This window comes from Neopsephotus bourkii, unplaced genomic scaffold (assembly GCF_033783945.1).
Source record: "Neopsephotus bourkii isolate Nb327-2 ecotype Australia unplaced genomic scaffold, CSIRO-AGI_Nbou_v1 NB_1292, whole genome shotgun sequence".
NCBI classification, from domain to species: Eukaryota; Metazoa; Chordata; class Aves; order Psittaciformes; family Psittacidae; genus Neopsephotus; species Neopsephotus bourkii.
This window is the reverse complement of record NW_026901776.1, coordinates 7861969-7886584: the sequence shown is the minus strand read 5'-3', so window position 1 is coordinate 7886584 and position 24616 is coordinate 7861969. Positions and strand designations below refer to the sequence as shown.

The following is a 24616-nucleotide window of genomic DNA, read 5'->3' as shown; positions in this document are numbered from 1 at the left end:
GACCTAAGGCTACCCATATGCAACTACAACCTTAGCGTAATGAGAAAGCATATAAGAGCAGGTAGTTTCACAGGATCAAGGTATCACCTTAAAATGCATATATATCTGTAACAAGGTAATGACCCAACTGAGTCTAATACTCCTTTGCTTTCTTTTAATATTATACAATATTCAAACAAAGAACAGCCAGGCCTAATGGCCCATTAAATAGACAGTACTGAGCAGCAATAAATTTTTTTTTGCAATTCATTTAACATCCTCAGTACAACTTAACTGGCTGTGAATAAGATTATAAAACTTATTTCCATTGCAAAGGAATTTAAAACCTATCAGAGAATATGCACATTTATGTTAAAATAAAGGAAACTATTAATATAGCATGTGCATTATATCAAAAAAATCTTCACACTTAACAGCAGATAAAAGCAACAACTGGGGAAGAATAATTTGTGAGAAAACAATGAAAAGCTCTCCTTTACTTGCTCTGATATAAAAGCATTCCCACTGCGATTCTCACTGTGACCAAACTACGAATTCCTACCCAAAGGAGCTTACTAACTTGATCTAAAATAAAGCAAAGCAGACACTTGAGGAAAAAAAACAGGCAACTTTACCAGCTTTAAATACACCACACTGCCTACTGCATACCCTTCTTGCTTCTGTGCTAAGAGAAATATGGTGTATATACCCTCTCAGTCTCTCTCGTGTACATCACTTCTCGTTTACTAGGCTCTCACCATTTAAGGACTCCTTTAATTTCAGTTATTTTAGAGGCCCACAGACCTTGACTATTTTTTCTTCTGTGCAATTTCTTTTTACTTCTGCCAATATACATGGACTGACTTCCTGCCTTGTCTGAAGGGAGGTAGGGTGTGCTGGCAGCAATCCTACTGGAAACTCTTTCCAAATTGCATCCCTTCTGTTTGCTTTCTCAAAGAGACTTGCCACTGCAAAAACGAGAGTGATGGTCACAAATGGATATTAAAGGGAAATAACTGAGAAGAACAAGGCATTCTGAAGAGAATGCACATCTACAACCAGGAAATGTAAATTTAATCCATGAAATTCTTGTGAATGCCTATGAGCATGGCTCACATTTAACAGATGAGGAGAAAAAAAACCCCATCCCAGGTTTAAACTTGTAATGAACAAATTGGTCTCTATAATCAGACAGAATTGCATTCTGATTTTATAATTATGCTTGCATCTTCCATTCCAAGATGCCTCCTCCTTGCATTGGGTAGTTTCCAGTGACCCAAGAGATGCTTTCAAGGCTTATTTCTTATTTTGGATCTGTTTTTTTCTATTTCAACAAGACTTTATATTTTCCTGGAAAGATGAATGATTGTATTTTCTCAAATACTCATCCAGAAGAATCCTGCCTCTGTTTTAAGTAATGCAAAAGAAAACCTCTGACAGTTATGCACAGCAGCTATATTACAAAACTGCTCTATTCACATCATGTACAAATGCTCAAAATCTACTACACTGTATCTAAACCTCCCCTGCAAAACCCCCAAGGAAATACCTTTGTATTTCAAAACACTTTTTTTTTCTTTAATACTAAAGTTTAAAGGACATGGAGTCTCATCAGTTTAAGAAGCTAAAAGTAAAATAAGACATTCTCATTACCATGTTACTTAGTAAACACTTTTAAGTCCAATGTCAAGATCACAACTATGGTACCACACACACCTGCCACCACATTTTTCTTTTACCTTTTTTACCTTTAGGTAATATGAAAAAGACCTTAAAGTTGAGTCAATTTTACACCATTTCCAAAATGTGCTTAGTGCTGAGAACGTATTTTTGCTCCTTCAGGATATTATTCACAACCTAACCCTCACGGCTAAAATGAAGAATAACCCTCATTCTTAAAATGAAGACTTGAGCACCTCATTATCATATTAAAGACTCTCAGTAGCTACAAACACTGCTGTTCAAAGAAGCCACACAAAGGAAACACTGATTTTCTCTTTCTAACTGAAACCTGCAGAGGCAGTTTTGTGCCCACCGACACTGCCAAGCACGAGTGAGGCACACTCTCGTTCCAATAAGGCCACACATGTTTTCGCTAAATATTTAAATACAGAGCTGCCCTCAGCCCCCCTTTACTGCATCTTTGCAAGCATATGATCTATGAATGCGGTCCATGCTGCAGGCAATAGTGTCAGTTCCAAATACGTCATGCTCTGCTGCCTCTTGATTTTCTGTTTCAGAATCAACCCAGGGCAAGCCTCTTTTCTAATAGGCCTAATTAACACCCTGTGTTCTGCCCCTATTTGGGGGGGGGGAGAGATTGCCTACAGAGGATTTCAGAACCAGATCTCTTTAAGAAAACATAAGCCTTTAGGTAAAAATTAAACAAAGGCTTTCTAAATATGGTCCTCTTGTAATAATTTAATTGGCTCGACTTTTTCTTCCCTTTTCTTTATCGGAATAACACAAACATTTTCACGGTACAATTCTGAGCATCTGAAAAAACGCCATCAGAAGACACAATTCCTCTGCATAAAGGAAGCAGGAGGAGGAGGGGTTAAGCCACCTTATGGATCATGAGTTACAAATCCTGCACCAGAGTAGTGAAACAATGCAAGAAGGGCGGGCCTCTGAATTCAGTGTTAGGCTCCAAGTTGATTCTTCTTAACGATCAGACACAGCCTTAAAATTCTGCTCTTCTGATGTCAGCACTGAGCGCATTAGAGTCAAAAGAGAAAAAATAAAATCAGCTCAAATAATAGAAAAAGTGAAATTAGGAATTACTTAATGAGACTTCATTCAGTCATAAGTACCACCACTTCAAACCAGGTGCATTTTTACCCTTTCTCAAACATGCAGGCCAGAACTTGAAAAGGGACAAGAGAAAGGCGACTAAAGAACCTAAGGTGCAGAATGAGCTCCTGTACTATCTGGAATGAAATCAACTAAGACTTTGCAGCCTCAGGGACTAATGAAGTGCCCCATAAAGGTTTTGGTTTTTTTATAATTATAAGTGGTAAAAATAACAGAACAAGACTGATCAATAGATTCAAAGGAGTTGACATACCAGTAGAAGAAATAGTGCCACTTGCAGAAGAACACACACTACACAACACATCACTGTTAAGCTTTGGAAAAGTTCAACACTAAATGCTGGGCAGTAAATATTGTTACAGGTTCAAAAGTAATTGGGTAAATTCATGTAAGAAAAGACGAATAAATGAGAATACACCACCCTTGGCCACATACTAGCCATGTGGGGCAGCATCTGTGTTATCCCCATCCCTATATTCTCCTATAGGCACCTGCTACTGCCCACTATTAGTGACTAAGTAATGGGCTAACAACCTTGGTTTGTCTTGGCATTGTTATCATTTTAAGTGTCTTCTAGGAAACTTGGAAAAAATCCCCAGTTTAACTGCAATATAAAAGCAAAACTCTGTTCAACTATAGAAGCAAATGCATTGCTCGAGTACTTGGTCAGTTAGTGTGGTAACGTGGCTCAAGGGAGGCCACCATGGCTCTTAACTATTTCTGGTTTGCTTAGTATTAAAGAGTATTTATTTTCTTTTGAAGAATACTGTATTTGATGAAGCATTTTCAGGAAAGTTTTATTTTACTAGTCAAGTCAAACAACACGTAAACGTTTGTCACAAATGTACCCATGATTACAGAAAAACAATCCCCTCTGCCAGAAAAAGCAGGAGGCATTATTTCATTAAGGCAGTGTGTACAGTTGAGTAAACAGACACAGCTTCCTGTATTTTCAAAGGACAGGGAAGAAAAACCCCAAACAATCTAAAAGACAAGCTGAGCTTTTAAAGCAGAAGTGTGGTAAATATCATGTGTGGTTCCCAGTTTTGGGGATAATACTATTTCCATGCCACACTCTAGTCGCTGTGAGAGAAATCACTCTCTGCCATTACATTTGCTCCAGTCTTGAAAAGGTGGTCAGGTGATGAAGGTATGTTCCTTGGAGGCTACAGAGCCATCTAACATGGGAGGCCGGGAACACATCATTAAGTAAGAATAATTAATGAAAACTAAAAACGCAAAATGCTACATTCATTGGTTTTGTTAGTTTGTAAAAATGGCCCAATATGCATCAGTGTAGAAAGGACGTGAGCCAAATACTGACAGAAGTCCATACTGCCCTGGGATCCAACCCCACTGCAACTTCCAAGAATCCCTCCTCTGAAAGACAGCTGTTTTACCCAGCACCAGTCCTTTAAAACCAACAAAATATGAAGAAACACAATTAAAAGCATGAAGCTACAAACAAATTGTCTGTATCAACTCTAGTAAACAAGTGTAAGGAAGCACCAATGTAACGCTACAGGATTGCTCCACATTATCCAATAAATACATAATGATATAAAGAAAAGCACAGATAAATGGAAGATATTAAAAAGATATAAAGATAGATATATATGTAAAGCATTCAGAGACTGCATGAGAATAAAGATTTCTGCCTGGTCGGGTGATGAAAAAAACCCCTCACTATTAATACAACTCTTTGCTATGGCGTTTAGCAAGATAAAAAGGAGCAGTAATTTCTAATATTAAAGATAAGCTACAAGTGTCAAACTGATCTTCCAGCTAGCCAAGAAAATAAGAAATATATTTTCTGTAGGAAAACAAAACAAAACAAGACTTAAATATTCCACAGACAAAATCTTCCTTGAAAAAGTAAAAATAAACCCAAACCGCACCAGATCCATTTTAAGTGTCAGAGGTGTGGACACTCCACAGAGATGAAAGGAAACGTATCACTACTCTAGAAACACGGAGCAGGATTTTTAAGGAAGTTAATCTGCCTTTCATCATCCCTGCACTGGAGAAGGGAACAGTGATTTCACTATTTTTGGCAGAGGAGTGGGCAAGGAGCCACCCTGAAATGGTCCATAAGTCTGAGCGTTACCCCTTTCAGCCCATAAAGCAGTCACTAGCATTTCAGAGCAAGATGGGAATTGAAAATGAGATGGAAACCTGCCACTTCATTGCACATGCTGCAGAAATCGACGTGGAAATTCAAAATTAGATAATTAAGTTGTGGGGTGTTTTTAAACCATTACCTCAGCAGATGGAAAACAGCCAAGATTTGGGCCTTCTCTTCTAACTGTCAGCAGAGGATACCGACATTGTTACTGGAATGAAAGGACGTGCAGATCCTGTGCTTTATGGCCAATTTTCCGTATGTCTGAGCACACCTACAAGATCATGTCCTCAGGGAAAGGAGACTACTTCAGAATCTCATTCTACCTCAAATATCTGTTTTGTTTGGGCAAGGTGGCAGAGCCCCTGTACATACTCAAGAAAACCTTCAGCACTTCAGTGCGCATTCTAGAGAAAAGTTGGTTGTTTAAATACCCAGATGGGCGTTTGGTAAACACACAAAGTGAAGGCTGAGAAGAAAAATTCAAGCCTAATAGCCTTCCTGAATCAAAGTGAAATGAAAGGTAACCCCTTGCAATCCCTGCATACTACTAGTGCCTTGGAGTGCAAATAGTTATGTGGTAAATTTAACAACCAGCTTAACTGGAAACCACATATGATGGGGAGAATTGTCTCTATGGCCCAGCCTTGTGGAATAGGGGAATTTGCATGTTCCATGCAACCTCATGCAAGTTCCTGCAACACTTACTGAAACGGATCATCCTCCATTATGTTATGGTATACCACTAAAGGCTAACTCAAAAGAAAATAATATTGTTTTCTTAATGAGCCATGCTTGAAGTAGTCCTCTGGAGAGCGCAAAAAGATATAAATAGTATTAAAAAAGACAGAGTTTCTGTGTTGGTGTAATCTACCATAGATTAACTCCCAGACTAACTCCTTCAGCCACAGAGATCTGTTTCCTTTGACCTACTCAATACTATGAATACCCTCAGACAATAATAAGAAAGGAAATACTATGAATGGGAAGCATCTACATAAGAATATGGGAAACGTCAGGAAATTTGCAATGTTTCATTAAAAAAAACAGGAGAGAAAACAAGAACCCAGAAGAAATAAAAGACAAGTGAGACTGTTATGGCCTGGAATAATGAAGACCGAGCACTTGACCAGCCAAATGAGACTTTCAACTGGTGAGAGTGAAAGCTGGCTCTCACCTCAATGTTCCAGCAAGTTCTTCAAATGCAAGTTCAGCTACACACCTCATCTGACAAAACCCTTCCCTGAAAGTACAGTGAGCTGGTTCTTAGGCAAAGTCAAAATGTGTAGAACTAACCCTGGCAATCTGCTCTATACATGAACTGAAAGAAAAGGGCTGCTGATTTAGTCAACAGGTTTTAGCAGCTTATCAAACTGTGCTGCCATGAGTCAACAAAGCTATTAATATGGGAGGAAAAGAAAAAAACAGAAAAGAAAGAAGATGCATTACTTTAATTACTCCTTTCAGGAGTCCCGTGTGTAACTAATGCAGCATTTGTGCCCCATAAGCAGTTACTGTGTCTTTAGCAACAAACACCAGGAAGGCATGAGAGCTTCAAAAAACCCAAAAGTAAAGCAGCAGATTATACACTTTGTGTCACCCCACGGAAGCACAGGACATCTCCTGCACTGTCACATTCTCCTCTGGTGGTACGGTCTCCTCTCAGAAAGGACTGAGTCTGTACGTAATGAGAGGCATCATTGTTAAGATTAATTCTTAATACCTCCAGTACAGTCTGTGAATGTCTGTAGGATGCGGTGCTGCACAGCAATGTATTCCAGACACCCAGCACTCACATTCCAAACCATGATTTCCAAGTCTAAGCAAAACCACTTAAGATGTACTGACTAAAGTAAAATAAGACTGAATGGCAGGCCCTGTAACATTTATTCTGTGAATTTTGAAAGACACAATATGGTTTCTCTGATTTTAAACGGCCTGCTGAATGTCTTTACCAACTACCCTCAGAGGGAAAACCAGTCTAGATTCCCAATCCTGTCCTACAAGCAGGGATACAGCTATCAGTGTTGGCTTACAATTAATGAAGGGAAGAAAGGAACTCCAAATGAAGCAGTCATGGACCTTAACACGAGATAAATGGACCAGGAAAGCTTAAATGCTCCCTCCACTTTAAACAAGGCAGAAGCATTACTGTTTTGTGCCCTGAACTGTCATGTCAGTGACCTCTTCAGTTTCCTGAAATTTAAATTATACTGCTATGACAAGATGGTGACAATCTACTGGCAGACAAACTCCCATGGAACACTTATGGCCAAACCCTGGTGCTTTTGAAGCAAACAGACTCCACCTTTTATTTCTCAAGTGAATAATTCAAAGTAAACATACCGAAACTAACTTCAGAAATGAGCACCAGCTGCATCTCATGTATGATTTGTAGGCTTGTACACATCATTGCATCAAGCATCAGCATCTAACTGTATTTCTCTGAAAACTTCTTAACATGGATAACGCATTTGTGGGAGGGAGGAGGGCAAACAGGACTGCCTGGTTTCCTTTTACACAAAACACATTACACAGTGGAGTACAAGACATCAAGGTCTGCCAAAAAAGTGTATCTCACATTAGTACCGGCAGTGTTGTCTAAGTTCCCAAAGGTAAACAGTAAAAACTCACAGGTCCTTGGCAGGCAGATTCAGATACACACGCACTCTGTCGCTCACTCTTTCAAGACAGTCGTGTTATCCTGTAGCCCCAGAGACCCAGAAACTCACAGTTGTCTCCGAATGAGGAACAAACCTTAGTAACTTATGTTTTCAGGATTGTGCTGTAAAGCAACGTCAGTGGCTTAGTCATCACTTGGGAAAAAAAACAAAACCAAAACCAACTGTGATTTAAGGCTCATAAAAACAAACAGACCATGAAACCTCAGCCCACTCTTGCTTTTCTGAAAAGTACTCTGCACTATTTAGCCAACAGGATAAAGGATACGTGGGTGAGAAGCAGAAGAAAGAATAAGGTGAGACTCAAGATACTCCTCTGAAATCTGGTCTTTACCCTTCCTATTTCTCACCTGATTTCTAGACTCTCTTTCCTACAAAACTCCCTTCCCCCTGGAAAAGGTAAAATGCACTTTAATTGACTGATCAAGTGAGAGGGGCCAGAGGTTGCAAGCTTGTCTGAACTATGCTCTGTACATGCAGCTGCAAAATCCACCAGCAGTTGTATAAATCAATGAAGAGTTCTCCGGTTAATGGATTTATGTTTAAAAGCCATATAAAACAACATGCAGTACAGACTGAAGCAGAAATTACAGCCTCTCAGTGATTTTTGCTAAATAAAGATTTGTAAAAAAAAAATACTTCTGTTTAGCTCTTTGAAGTAAACTTCAGTCTTTAAAGGACTAAGTGCTTTATCTGGAATCCAGTACCCAATTACAAGCCAAGTCTAAGCTGCTTCATTCCTCCCAACAAATAGGTTTTTAATTCTCAAAGATGTCAATGCCATGATGCTTCAATGCATACTTCATAATTACTCCCTATAAATTACAACAGATTTCTGCAACACAGTAGAGATACAAGTACAAATTTACAATTTGTTCTTTCATAAATCTTTTATATTATTACCACTCAAATGGATAATTGGTTTTGACATTTAAAAAGAATGCTGTTATTATTAGAATTCTACTCCAAAAGCACTACCTACTAGAAAACAGACCACTACTTTAAATGTTTTGAAAACCTAATAAGCATGTATTAACTTTTTTCAATAGAAAATAATAGATTTCCTGAGATAACAATTTCATCCTCTCATTCCAACACTAAGATGACAAATCAGAGGAAAGAAGTGTGGCAAAATAATAAGCTGGGATGGTGGTATTTTGTTTTTTTGAAGATAGTCATCTGAAGCCTTGTATGGACAAAATTTGTTCTTTCTCACAAGGTAAGATGCTTTAAGGGCTTTAGAGAAAGAAGAACTTACATTAGTATTGTTCTCCATGAGCCACTAGCCTGGTCTAGGATGAGAACTAGTCTAGTTCTCACTATTCTGCTTCCCCCTTGCCCAGGAAGGACCCAACATCCACTTACACTCAAACCAAGGTCAAGAAACAGTCCTGGGTACCCACTGTCTTTGACCAAAAACCTCTTGAGCTGCAGAGAACAGCACTGAATCATGACTGAACCATTTTAAAAGTTACTAACTGCTTTTTAAAGGTGCAATACCCATACACGAGATTCTTTCTGACTCCAGTGAAGAAGAACAAAATGAAGACTGTTTGATGTCCCATGTGAGACTAGAGACTGAACAAGAGAAAAAAGCCTCTTGCCTTTTTTCCATTATTCCTTTCTACCAAATCCAGAAGGTCACCACACACAGTTGGGGCTGAAACCCTCACTTCTAACTCAGGAACATTCAGTCACCAACTTCTGAGTTGCTTCAGTTCAGTAAGTGTGATTAAAATAGTTCCCTCAAAACACGTGTGTGACATTGCACTTGACACCCTCCAAACACAGACTGGGTCTGTTTTCCTGAACTATTACTAACTGTCAAACTTACCACTTATCTTGACAAAATACCAGAGTGCATTCTGACCCTACTGACATACAATAAAGCAGTGGTTGGGCTTCACTGGTGCTAAGAGAAGCTGGTGTTGAAAGGGCTGTGGCAGAAGAACCAGTACTACTCCATGACCATTTAATTGATTTCTTAACACAGAACTATTTTAAAGCAGGTGCACAAGACTGAAACAAGTAAATTTCTGGTAAGTGAAGACTGACAAGTGGGAACAAACCAGAGCAAACTTCTGCTGTTAGTTCTGAGAGAATTGTTTTTTTTACCAAGGGTATTCTGAATCAGTAACCAAGTTACAAAATCAGGAAAAAAACCCCAGACAATACCAAAAGGCACTGAAGTTCTTCAGTCAGAGGGAAAACAAGACATAGGCACATAGTTGAAGTCTCAAAATAATCATGCCAATACCAAAATGAAACACATGAAAGAGGTGTGAAGAACAGAAAGAAATCTGTAACTTATGTTGCTACAGACGATCAGAGTTCTTCCTCTTTTTTTCAACAGAAGAGTAAAAAAATGCTTTGAATCCTAGCTCAAACTGGCCATGCCCATCACTGTGGACTCAAGGGCATCAACACATCAATCTGTATCATAAAAAATAGGGTAACAGCTCTCACAAAGAAGACAGTAGCTCTGCCTAGTTCTCTGGAGACAGAAAAAAAAGGAAAACCCCAAAACAACACAAAACCTGAAGGAAGCAGGAAGGAGCGGGGATATCCACTTCTCACTTACGCAAAGCAAACCAGTTCATCCTAATGTGCACATACTGTTCCATCTCCCAACAGACAGAGCCTTGTTTGCTGTTCTGCAATTTGACTGAAAAAGCGTGAGATCTCATAAAAGGAGGTCTGTGGAGGTTGTCAGAGAAAACCACAACACATCACCTACAGGATGCACATGTTACTACATTTCAAGTAGTTTCCTGTGTCTTAAGGGAATGCAAAGCAACTATAAGGGAAAACCATCTTCATGTGCCGATGTTATGAATGATCGTTTGGATTTCATGATGGCATTTTAACCTAAACATATTTTAAGTCTAGACAGCTCTTTACAGTTTTTCTTCCATTTTCTCCTTCAAATATTCCTTTACATTCTGCTTTAACTTGCATTCTTCTTCAGAGCATTTGCTCTCTATAAGGGTAAACAATATCTGACGCAAAACATGCTATTTTAAGGAAAAAAAAACATAGCATATAGAATAATCTTAAACTGTATGAAAAATTATACAGATCTGTGAAAATTCATGGGGAAAATAAAAATTTATACCATGGTTAAAAATACATGTTCCTTTTGTAAATGTGATGTTATGGGTATTCCACATTATTCACAGCAGTAGCATATAGAAGGATAATGAACACCTAAGGATCAAGGCTGTAAATCATTGAATTATACCACTGAGTTTTTACAAGACAGCCTGACAACTTCCTCTTGGAGTATGAATACCTTTAAAATATGACATATGTTTGTATTGGTTAAGGTCTATTCCTGTGCAATACAAATGCTCAAACACCAGTGGTAATGAACAGAATGGCGTCTAATTAACAGAATTTGTTCTGCTTTTCAAATACGACATAAATCACATAAATCAAGTTACTAAGGAATTGCCAAAGTCTTACTAAGTGCTTGAAAGTTCACCTAGACGAACCTAACAGATTTAAATTTAGGCCATTTTTGTATGTGTCCGAACCCAAATGCTATGTAACCATGTAATGTTTACACTGAAACAGGTGGTTTTACTACTGACTTGTATAAAATGTACTCCTAAATTGATGCTGTTTTTCAGAAAATGCAAAATATCTCCCCACCTTTCAAATACCAATTATTGCAGGTAAATCAAGGCCTTTTCAAATCAACCTGTATTACTTCACTAGTGAGAAATCTCATGAAGTTTTCTCTTCATACTGGAAATGCACTGTCACTATAAGGAATTCATTTGTAAATACCACCTTCCAGCCAACATAGATGAAGTCCTGTAACTGAGGAATATTAAGCCTGACAACCTTTCTTTCTTCCTAAACAGCAGCTCTTTGCTAGCACTGACAACTTCAGCAGCTACTGTCCTACCCCTCTTATTGTGCTAGAGATTTATTTTTGGCTGGGTCTGCTTTCCAAACCAGCTCATGGCATGTGCATGCAGACATGCACACCAATACAGCAGAAGGATGGGAAGGGACAAATGGCTCCAATCAAGGACCATAGCAAACACTGGATCTGAATCACGGGGTGTAGGATGTGTTGCTCCCCCTGGACTGCATGCACAGGGAACCCAGAGAGATTTGTTTCCCTGGGTTCACCTTAGCCACTGAAGCACCAACTGCATCACAAAGCAGACCAATACCAGACATCAACCATGGCAATAACCAGGCCAAAATAATACTCTGAATCTTGTGCTGCTCTCTGTGGATACATCTTATTTAGCTGGCTATTTGCAGTGGAGCTGCTGAATTTAGTTTACTGGCACTATTTACACTTGATAGTATTGCAAGAAATTCTCCTGTTGGCTTTGACTCTTTATATGGCTGTCCTGCTGAGGTGACAGATTCCTACCCTCCAAATGCATCATTAATCAATAAAGATGCACTTTGCACAATTTCACAAAGGAAATGGTTTGATTTTTAACATTAGAGGGTTAATATTGTACAATGACTCAAAAATTTGGTTATTGTGACGTGCTCTCAGCAATGTGAATGGTTCAGAATACACTGGTGAAAGTCTCACCATCCTTGTATCTCTGAATGGATCTAAATGAATACGGGAATACACTCAAGATACATATGCAGAAAACAATTCCAGAACAACTGAAGCTGCAGCAGCCTTTTCAGAATAAGAGAAGAGCTTAAAATGAAGGACCACATAGACATATTAAAATCCATTTTAAGGAAGTAATGCTAGAAAGATTTAACCTAATTACTTAATTCTTGTAGAGACAAACAATTCTACTGAGGCAATATTACTTTCAGGATAAAGAGCAATTCATGCCCAAGAACCATGCAACTCATGGTACTTCAAGACCATTCAAATAACATTCAAATAACGCACATATAAAAAATACACAGTTTTGTCCATTATTGAGAATCTAACAAATGTACTGCGATACTTTAGAAAAATGAGAAACAAAGTGTAATGTGTAAGTAAATTAATTATAAAATGGAAATATTCAAAGCAATGATTTTACCCTCTTTTGCTTTCTCACAAAAAGATTATTAAGAACTGAATTTCACACAATGCCTTGTAATTTCTAAAATATGCTGTCCTGGAAAGTGATCAAGATTTCTAGTTCCATTCCTACTGTTTCAATTGAGTGCAATGAATTATGTTTTGATTTTTCATATGCATAAGCTTTTTGTACTTTTCAATTCTGAACTGCTTGATAGTTTAAGCATTTTTAAAACCATGAGTTTTCCAATGTATATAAAATGTGGCTGCCTTTCTATCAAGAAGCTTCGCTGTACCAATGAAAACACACAGCACTGGTAGCCTTCCTAGCTTAAAGTGACTGAATAAAAAAAATCTGGAACACAGCTACTTGCAGGGGTTATTAAAATTGTGGCTTTTTATCTGAAGAGATTGGGAAGAAGAGCAGACCTCACAGAGCTCCCCCCACCCCTGCTTTTCCAATAGGGCAGGCAAAATATACCCCTCTGATTTACCTAGAAAAACATTGTGGTTTTCTTCCTATGAAATCACGACAGGAATATTTTTCTGCAAGCCTGTGTTTTCACTAATTGCACACTAGCCTGCATTCTTTGGGTGGCGAATAAAAAGGGAAAGTGTTAGAAGTAGCATTTCCCATAGAAACAATTGCCTGTCAAACAAAGCATAAAGAGACAAAAGGCAGAAACACTGTTTCAGCTTGAATGCCTTAATGTCACCATTTGTCATGCAGCAGTTCTTCAGCAAACCCCGAAGTACAGTTAACTCTACTCCTCCTTACACTGCACACTTTCTCCTGCGTTGGTACTACAGGATTAAAATGTGCAGGGCCTGACAATGAAACAGCAGAGCCATCGCACATTGTTATGCAACTCACTGTCTGCAAGGGTGGTTTGTAGCTCCTTCTTTATTCAGCAAGTGCCAACTGCATGTTTAATCAATGTCACAGCTCACCACAGTGTGCAACTAAAGCCACTGTCATTCCTCTCTTCAGATTTGCCTGGCTAAGTTATGCAATGCTCCGAAGAATACCTTGGAATTCTTTCCGGAGGCTCTGAATGCAGGTGTGTGGCAGCGTTCACACAACTGCCAGTGAAGCAGACTTCTTTTCATCCTTTTTCAGACTGGACTAAAATTACATAGTGTGACTGCTCGCAGTTCGCTGCATTTGGAATTACAGCGTGTCAACGTGAGAAAGCCTCTTCAGACGGCTGCCACAGAGTAAATCAAAGGCTGGCTTTTTCTGAAGTCTTAATAAATAACTAAGTACAACTGAACAAACCCAGCAGCTGTTTGGGGTTTTTTTTTGTGGGGTTTGATTTTTTTCTCCCCAAAACAAAACCGAACAGCATGCATCAAACTGCTCTGCATCATCTAAGGAAAAAAAAAAATCCTCAGTTATAGTAAGAATTAGTCAACAGTGAGGATCATTACCAGAAAGGGGTTTACTGTTTTTCGACTACACTTGCTTTAGTGGATTACCGAGAGAGAAGGCCAGTCATTTGGAAGATTCTATAACATTATTATCCTCACCGATAAACTTCATCAAGGAACTGTTCATGCTCCTGTCTGGTCTGTCTGCGTGAGGAGAGCAGCCTCTTCATGAAGATAAAAGCCTGGTTTGCCACTGAATCAACGAGTAAGAAGCATGTCTGATGACATTTTATTCCTGATGCAATGTAGGGTAAGAAACATCTTTGGTTTTTTTACCTTTCTGTGAGATATTATCTGAGCTGATGACTTTAATTTAGACTCATAGCAGAAATACATTTATCTCTAATGATTACAGATGCTTGCCAGGAGAGAAAAATGCTATTACAGTATAAAATATGATTGCCAATGTTCAGTAAATTGCGGGTTATCTGAACTAGTAGAAATCACAATCAAATTTTAGTTTAAGGCTAGACATTTCTGATCAATAGGGCTAAACCAGCATAGCAGATTACATGTAAGATCAACTTCTCAGCCACTCAGCCAATGAACATAATTTTAGAGGAAAGATGTTTTTACACGAAATTTGACCGTAAATTAAGAGTACAAGAGCAATTAATAAAGATGACCTGTAAACCTCACTTCTGCAACAGAAAAGGTAATAAATCATACACGCATCTAAATATCTGAAGTCTTCTTATACTGCATAAAATTTTACTACTATGAAAGTACTGCTGTCCTTTGGCATACTGCAATAATAAGCATATATAATCACAACAACAGCAACCTTTATATTTGAAGAGACAGACATTTTCTGTTAAATGTTTACTGTTGCATGGATGTCCAAAAGCTGATTCATTAAACAAATAAAAGGATAAGATCTCACTCACAACTGCCTACTTAGGGTTCACTGATCAAAAAAGACTGTGATACTGTGTTAAGGAGGCTATTTTCACGTTCAAAGACAGCAGATGTGAATATTTTCAACTGGTTTTGTACTGTGATAGTTAAATATTTAACAGCTGAAAATTCACATAATCTCCCCAGGCATTTCCGGGTATCTGACAATGCTCACATACCTGCCTTCATCAATTCCCTGTTTTATAAGGAAATACATTAGCTGGCTAAAGACAAATTCTGTATTTCTTTCATAGTAAATCATATTAATTGGGCTTGAAGCATCAAGCTGTTTTTCACTCCTATCAAATCTACAGAACAATTAATTTTAACATGGACACATACATACAAAAAACAAAACAAAAGATGAATACAACTCAATAAACCGAGCATCAGGAAATACTGTGTACAGAAGTACAGAATTGCTTTTAAAAAGACCAAGCTCGCATGTTTGTCAGACCAGATATATCATTTGCTTTCTTTCTTCTAGCTAGCTGCCAGAATACTGGTGAAGGTATTTGCAGGAAAAATGGGGACCTCTGCCATCACAACGCTGGAAGATGTAAAAAGGCAAGAAGAGAAAGAGGAAAAAGAAGAATCTATTTTAGCCCTGCTTGGGATTATTGGAACTGTGCTCAATTTATTTGTTATTGTTTTTGTGTACATCTACACCACACTTTGATGACATTTTTGAACATCAATTGCACAGCACACGTGCAAAGACCAGCGATGGTAAGAATGAATTTTAAATATTTAAAACAAAACCCCACCACTGTCTGAAAAGATTATCAAAACCATTCCAGAGCAAAGTGTGTGTCTAAGGGCGCTGCTTCAGTGACTGCTACACGCATCTGCGAGCCCAGCTAGGGTGCTAAATTACGTAAATGAAGGCAGATGATATTCAACTTCTCATTGATAACAGATGAAATCCAAATAACAGAAACAGAGATGGAACTGTTTGATTGTCAGCAAACAAGCAAGAAATGTAAGCACTGAAAGCAATGAAAACATAGAAAGAGATGAATCAAATATATAAGTACAAATAAGCAAGCCCCATGATGCTTTCTATGGTTTTGTGCAACATGTCTCTTCATAGCTGAGACCAGAAAATGGACAAAAAGGTTTTCTTTTTAGATTACTATAATTTTGGCTCATAATTTACACTGATGTATAATAAGTGTGGAAACAAGAATACTGTTACACCAAAAACTGTAATATTACAAATAAAATTTTAACTATTGACTATATTCCATAGCATTTTTATTAGTCTTGTGGAAAGCTAAAGGTTAGATTTTCTTGTCTTTCCCGAATCTGTATTTGAAACCATCATGCTATATTGACAATGTGCTTTCCTAATTAAAAATCCTTTAAAGTGCTGTGAAAAAATAAAGAATAGTTTCAGTACTTCTCTTAAGAAATATTAATAATTACAATGGCACACCAATACATATTCTCCATATGAAAAAATCATAAATTACATTTTTTATATTGCCATTTTTAGAATGTGTTTAACATAAGTACAAAAACCCCCACTTTCACGTTTTCATCCTAATGCTAATATTCAAGTGAAATAAAACATATCGCACAAGGATTCATGGTACTGTATGGGGAACAGGTTTAATCATCTCTGCCCAGAAGAGTGTACTCTCTGTTTCTGGACCAAGTTCTGAAGAGATTTTTCCCTTTTTGTACCATTTATGACTGAGGTCCAGAATTGCAGCTCTTATGCATGTTCCATCTACTGAAACTGATGAAACTGTTTCTACCTTTTAAATTACATCTATGTATGTCTTTGAATTGGATCCAGACTGCAGTCTGAGATCATAGAAGATTTCTGTATATATTATTACGTCTTGCATATATCTTCTAAAAGAAAAGCTACTTTTGGGATCTTAGGATTAAAAACAGAGTAAAAGAAAAAAAAAATCAACACACACAGAGAGCAAAAATAAAATAAAATAAACCAAACCAAAAAGGAAACACTGAATTTATTAAATACCCTTCTAAGTATTACACGTGCCACAGAGGAACAATGGAGGAGCTGCATTTCTGAAAAATCATTTCAGTTCCTTCTCCTAGACTGCAAAGCTACATCCAGCCCTTCCATAAATTGATAAAGCAGAGCAATACATCCCTTGTATAGGTGATAGCTTATTACTGTATACAACCTCATTACTGCTAAACCAACTGAGCCTTTGGAAGTCACTATGAAACAAACACATGCATAAAGTAAGATCAGGGAGCCTGAACAGAATGAATTTGGCAATGGGATTTCCATCAGCTGCAGAAACTACTCTGTAATACTGATTTAAGGATGAATGAGGTAGACAATGGTATATTCTGGTTCTGTACTCTGAACCAATACTGGCTCAACCAGAAGAACTGATAAACAGAGCTGAGGCTGCGCTGGAAGGAAGAGTGTGCAGACAAAATTTATTCACTGTCTACAGTCTACAGAAGTCTCTGGTGTTCTATACTTACTTTTAGCACATGAACCACCAAAGCATTCTATAAAACTAAGCTACATTCTACAGGAATTATGCAGGTTATTCATCTTTATTTAAGACTACAGAATAGAGTCAATACATTATTAAATTTTTCAATGCACTTCATATCAACATACTTATGGATATTATTGCATTAATCTCATAATACAAGGATATTTGAGATGGGTCTTAAAATGAGAGGTTACAAGAACCTGAAAACTAAACAGAAATATGAAATTCAGGTAGAAATGACTGCTGTTTTGATCCTGAAGTTATTTAAAACTTGTCAATTCTGTGAAATAAATAAACAGTTTTATTTCATGTCATTTCAATGCATAGCTCTCTTCTCAAAATTGTGAATCAACTAGTACATCAGCACTGGAGTGAGACACTGCACCTTTTTTTGCAAACACTTCAACAGTAAAACAGATAAAAAGCAAACCCAAAGTTTTAGCCAAATGTGGCAAAGGTTCAGCATCATTCCTTCTTCCTATGAATGAGTTCATTAACATTAATGAAAAACAGTGGAATTTTTAATTTCAGTAATTATATACTGTCTATCTAAAATGCCACTGTACTTTTAATTTCACTTACAGTAAAAGGCTTTGACCCTCTAAGGGAAGTCAAAGGGTAATAGTACCATTAGAGATTGCCCTGGCATACGAGCTATATTTTGTTTTAAAACAGAAGTCTAATGTCCTCCCTTAACAAGGTAATACTTGTCCTCTATTACACTCATGCAGACCTAAGTCTTACCTTAGCTAAATGAGCTCAGTATACAGCTCTGGTGCTTAAACATTTAACCCAATATATGCATAAGAATCTCAACAACACAGAATCATAGAATAGTTAGGGCTGGAAAGGACCTTAAGACCATCTAGTTCCAACACTCCTGCCATTGGCAAGGATGCCCCACACTAGATGATGTTGCCCAAGACATAAATTATCATAACAGCAACTACCTCTTATTAAACATAGTAAAAAGCCAGTAGTCTATGGAAAAGCAGAATTTCATGATGATTCAACCTTTTCATCACAGTAGTACCTTTACACCTTCAGCAATGAATAAAGATGTAGTACACCCTCAGCTGAATGAGCTCAGTGTACCAACTTCAGACAGCTGTAAGGGGACACAAACTTCCCAAACTACTCAGCCTACTCAGTCCAGTGGAACTGGACTATTTTGCAAACAGTAGAGCAACACCATATAATGCCTTCAAAATAAGTATGACTAGTAGGAAAGAAATGCCATACTTCATTAGGCCATCTAGTGTAGTTTAAGCTCTGAGGTAAGGAGGCAAGGCCTGAAAAGTATGACTACAATGGACTAACTAACAAAGGTATATCAAAAGAGGCAGAAAAAAAGAATTCAGTGTGTTCAGCTTCAACAGATTTGTCCACAGAACTTACTAAATGAAGTTCACAATGAGGTATTGGACAGCAGGATAAAGCAGCACAACTGCTACTGAATCCACAAGTCCAGAGTGTGATAGTACTTGGTAAACTATGAAAGGTTCATGAAAAGCAATACTGGACTCTTACAAAGTAGAACATGCTGGTCAGTACACACAATCCTTTTAGTAAAACTCTCACATAGAAATGCGTCATCTCTTCTCAGCAGTCAAACCCAAGGAAGACTGAGCTAATCTAACAACATGCACTACGCTGACAGCATCACATGGAAACTTTGTCCACCAAAGAAGGAAGGTTTTCTAAGAGAGGAGTATGCAATAAAACCCCAGCTAAAATCACAGTATTGCCTGCTTCTTGTAGGCCTCGGAATTCAACCAGAGAGAATTCTGCAACTTGCAATGAGGTCTGTCTTCCAAGGAACAGGTGGTATAAAACCTCTTGCACTCTTCAGCTTTAAATAAGATTAAGTCATCTCAGGGTTTCCTAGATACTAGTTTATGGACAAACTAGTACAAGTATATTTTTAAGCATGAACATTCTACCTAATATTGTGGTATCACTGATAAATCCCAACTTCACTGTGCTTTTTATTGTCCAAACCCATAACAAAATAGACAGTCCCTGTCCTGGAAGTCACTTGATTTTCCTTCTGTTTCATGATTTCCTTCCACTGCCTTCTCTCTGTAAACCTCATTAACTACTGCCTTCTCCTTTCCCACTTGTAAATACTAGCTTTTATTAGTCTTCATAAATCTAGCTCCACCAGTCAAGTAGCTCTTACTTAACAAAATCTAGGCCTTCAAGACAGCCATGTACTTGAGTTAGAATCTGACAGTCACACATTTGCTGGGAACCTCTTGTTGCACACTGTAATTTTATTGTTGTGCATTTTGTTCACAGAGAGAAGTGTTCACATTTAGAAGAGTTCTACAGCACTAACTCTTTCAAATGAAATGTCCTATATATAAAATACAAAAGTGAAAAGATTTGACATGACAACCTTTGGTGTCAAGTGGGTGTAAATATCATAACAAATACATGCCAGATGTTCCACAATATAGAAGAACGACATCAATGCTATAAAGGTAAATGTGAATTAAGTCCTTAGGAATAAACACAAGTGTAATAATAATAATAAAAAAAACCAACAACTCATCATGTTTAAGATAAACTTATGGCCTTTCATTTTACAAAGGAAAAAAAAAGCCACAGTGATGCCATAACAAGATACAAAACAAACACAGGAAAAAATGATCAAGAAACAAGATGAAGCAGCTATTGCTCCTTGTGACTAGAGCTATCTTGCATAATAAGCAAAGTCCTTCATAGACAGCTAAACCTAAAAAAAGCAGTTATAGAACTTAATGGAAGTGGTCAGTTCACAGCTTTCAAGGACTCCACAATCACCTTGCTCTGATGCAGATGAAGCTGCAGAATGTGTCAGAGCAATCTTGTTTGTAATGATCTGCTTCAAGGTGAGGAGATTTCCAAAAGATTAAATGTTATGTGAGGACTCCTTACATGATCAGTATTCCTTTTACCTAGAAAAATCTAGATAGCAATCTAGTGCATGTACATTTTGGGTAAATTACACAGGGATGGTGAAACATATTTAAACAACAAAAAGCTAGATAAATTTTTAACTGTGACATGGGCCAATTATATATAATGATATTGGAACTGTTCATGAATTTTGCCAAGCCAACTTTGCAAGCTGGATGTATCACACCTGTACCTAACTGAGCATCTGTACACAAAATATGAAATTCTCATCAATACCAAAATGCTCACTATCTTGTATCACCACAGTGGCATCAGCCACTTGTTTGCAACAAACACAAACAGCCTATCTGCAGCTTCACTGCACATATTTCTTTTACAGAAAAAGTCTCCCACATCATTTTATGCATATGACAGAAACGTGTGTGTGTGTGTGTGTGTGTAGATCACTGTTACTGCAACTACTGACAGCAAAATCTAAACTTGAGTGAAGTACCTCCAAAGCATAAGGGTAGCCTTTAACTGGTCCCACCAGCACCCATTCAGGTCTGAGAAAGCTAGAGAGTTGTTGAAAACTGCTATTTTCCGTCAGCGCTGTGCCCAGCACAGCTTGTTCCTGCTGGGGTGCCAGAACCCGGGAACACTCTATTGGCATTCCTTATGCAGTGTCCTAATTCCACAGTCCAGCATGTTACAGGAAGAAGATAGTTACCCACTTCTTCCCCCTGAAAGTACCTTTTGGCAGCAGAGGGTACACTGGTCTCAAAATTAGAATACCATGTATGCGAGCGTTACTACTAATCCTGTTTCCTTTCCTACACTCCCTGGGTAAGCATTCAGCCCTGTTGAAGAAGAGATACTCAAGATAGAGAAGCCTGAAATTAGACCAGGTCTAACAGAAAAGACTCAAATCTGTTCTACTGCTTCAACAATTTAAATGTTTCAACCATAAACAGATTAAATGAATTTTTCAATCTTATGACCATTGTACCAGAACTTAACAGAGCTCCAGAGCTTCTCAACCTGTGTCTCTCTTCTGACAGACAGCATCTGTTAGCTATGTTTCTGGATACTCTGCTAGTGGCACTGAAAGCCCCAGCATCACCTGCAGCACACACTCAGTAATGTGAGAAGTATTTCTCTGCTTTTGAACGAAAACAGTAATTATTGCATTGGAATTATGCATGGCTATCACTGAGACAAACTGCTTTCAGGGACTCAGTTCAAACTGAATGCATCTGACTCAAACATTCATGAAAAGGAGATATTCTTTCCATAAGTCATCCTCCCTCTCACACTGATAGCCTATTACGTTTTCAAAGGCAAGCTTGACTGATATAAGCCTGCAAAGTTATTATTATTTTTTTTAAATCCAGAAGAACATTGTTAATTATAGCTGTATGCATTGACTTCTGAACAAATACATCAGGAAACATTCAAGACTACCGCTTGGATCAAACAAAGAAAAACCACCTTCAGATTTTACAGTTCTAAATTCCAACAGAAATAATCTCTTGCTTTGTGAATTTGTAATGAGAAGAGAATTTAAAAGCTTTTTGCTGAAAAGCAAGGATTTGCTTTTCTTTAAGGTAGTTTAGCTGCTACACTAAGAGGTACACATCCATTTATGAAAAAGCAGGAAGCATCTCCCTTGTTTACTCTTTTTTAATTGTCAATTCACAAGCACAACATTTCAGCATCTCTTGCCAACCACAAATAACAGTAATACAGCACTGGAAAACATACCTAAAGCAAACATTTGCCACTGAAAATTTGCCTTTCCTTTGTACTTTGGCAAAACAAATGGTCTCCGAAAGCCAAACTTGTCTGAACTTGTCACTACCAGCCACATATCTCATCTCTTCTATCAGTATCTGACTGTTCTTTCTCAGTTAAAGGTGACTTACACAGACAGATACTTTTTTTTCTACCGAAAACAGCAAAAAGCAATTTCAACAGCCGTGATTCATCTGTAGCTCAGAACCAACAGCTTCATCCTTCAGATAATAAAGCATTTTTTTGCCAGGTCTTTCAATGACTTTTCCTTCTTTACCTCAACAAAGAAGTATTTACGAGTATCTGTTTGAAAGATTACTTCATTGGTTTACACATTTTTGTTTATGATAATGAGCCTGGACTATAAGTTCATACACAGCTACATATTTCATTTTCCTCACTGTAATATATGCAAAGTAGAAGCAAGAAATTAATTGCAGAATTAGGGAGAGATGTCATGCTGAAGACCAGCAAATGAAACCTCTTCTTATTTTTATTTTTACTACAAGGCCCCAGCAGACTTTTTAGACTACTTCAATTCCATCATACAAGATTATGTAATGCCCTAGCTACTACAGATTAAGAGAGCTACGTTCTTGCTTTAGTCCTATATAGCTTTGTAAATACTCAAGACATGGATGATTTCTGTTTTACCTTGGAGATAAAGTATACTGTGTAATTCAAAAAGAAGCTATAAGAATTTCACATCATCAAACCCTACAACTGACATCCAAATCTGAGAACTGCAGTAATGTGATAAGACATTTTACCAGTTATAGGGCAGGAAAAATAAGGTTCAAACCCAAATTATTCAGATTTGGAGCAACTCCTTCTGATACTTAAGGATTAAATCAATCTTTACAAACTAAGCAACTGACCAAAATCCAACCTAAGGCTCAGGCAGTGTTCAAGAACTTTAGGCTGACAGTTACCTGAAGAAAAAATGCTTATCAATAATCTTCCCACTAAAGCCTGTCATGTAGTGAGACTGACCTCAAATCACACACCCAATCTGCTGGTTTTGCCATGAGCTCCACATGGGCATTTGCTTAACTCATACTGCTTGATGCTGTCGTGTACACTGAAATGGCTTCCACACTAAGGTGCGACATACTGGATGAAAACGATCAAAACATCTTTGCTTTAAAATTATGAGTAGAACTGTGATGACAACATAACTCATTTGTTTTCCCTTTAAAAAACACACCAAACAATACTTTGCAGCTTTGATAAAAGGCTTATTTATGTATTTCCTAATCAAACAAGAAAGAGCTTTCATCAAAATAAAAGAGAATTCCCCTAATACTACAACTTCAGGCATATACTTGCTCATTTTTCTTACAGAATTATAATTCTTCTTCACAATAAGATTCGTGGTCTTGTATAAAGTACTCTCCATATATCTTCTGTAGAACAATTAAAATGTAAACTTTTCAGATAGAAATACCATCTTCCTGTTAGTTTCAACCGTTTAAGAATTTAAATTTTAAAAGACATTAAAACAATAAAGTTTGAACTTTCACAACAAATGAGTGTTTTAACAAACACTATCATTTCATTTGCCAAGGCTCAAGTGAATGTTCCATGAGTACAATTCTAAATTGGCAAGTATTCCAAAAGAGCCAGAACTACTTATTGTTCATATAATAGCTTATTTGACAGAATTAAGCTAACTTTGATTAGAAGGAGACAATGGCACACTACCTGAATCGTTGCGGAGATAGGATGACATGGCTGGGATAAGGCAAGACTGACTGAGTAGCTCTAGGAGAACGGATGGAAGAGCAGTGCTGTTTTGTCCTCTACCCTCATGGCTAGTTTGAGTGTCCCCATTTGATGTACTCCCTGCAGGGTTTATGTAACTGGCAAGAACCTGAAATACACAAAAATATGTCATCAAAACTTACCTATTTTAAGCAAACCAACTTCCTTCCCTTAAGGAGGATGCCACAATACTTTAGCAGCTATTTTGCCAATTCGGAACTGGTATTTAGTTCAGCAGTCCCAAAGATGTCTCAGAAGAAATTCTATGCAGTTATTAGATCATGATTACAACTTTTGCTAATGATAAAATTAAATAAATATCATAATTCTGAATTACCTTAGAAGTCAAGTAATATGAATTCTGACAAACCTGCTGGAGTTACTCAAAGCAGGAGTTTGCAGGCTCACACTGAGACATGTAGCTGATGAGTCCTATTCACTTTAGAACACCAACTACCAACTAAAGATGTGTGTTTTGCTGGTGGTGACTTTTTTTTTACTGCAAATGTTTCAGAAACATTTGTAACTTCCTTTTGGATGGAACTTCAGGGTTTACAGACAAAATGACAAGTTACAGTGAGCATGACAGTTATTTGGAACAACCACTTGTGAGCATGGCTCTTGCTAAAGTGAACAAAGAGCAACCTTCCCCACAGTGAAGGTGGGAGTAACCTCACGCTGCACACCTGTGCTCCTCCCTTCACAGGTCCTGACCATGTGCTGTACAGCCTAATGTACTCCCATGGGACTG

General features: G+C 37.7%; 1 protein-coding gene and 1 long non-coding RNA gene across 9 annotated transcripts in view; one reads left to right on the top strand and one right to left on the bottom strand.

Annotated features, from left to right (window-relative positions):
- The window catches only part of BIRC6 (baculoviral IAP repeat containing 6), a 172331-nt gene that overhangs the window by 29520 nt on the left and 118195 nt on the right, over positions 1–24616 (bottom strand). For all 8 annotated transcript variants that reach the window (XM_061365881.1, XM_061365887.1, XM_061365889.1 and 5 more), the window contains one exon: positions 23806–23974. In XM_061365881.1, the coding sequence (XP_061221865.1) occupies positions 23806–23974 (169 nt within the window). The remainder of the gene's footprint in view (positions 1–23805; positions 23975–24616) is intronic.
- On the top strand, positions 13245–16330 carry LOC133218953 (uncharacterized). Its single transcript, XR_009727309.1, has 2 exons — positions 13245–14282; positions 15417–16330. It is a non-coding gene; the product is annotated as an uncharacterized LOC133218953 (long non-coding RNA).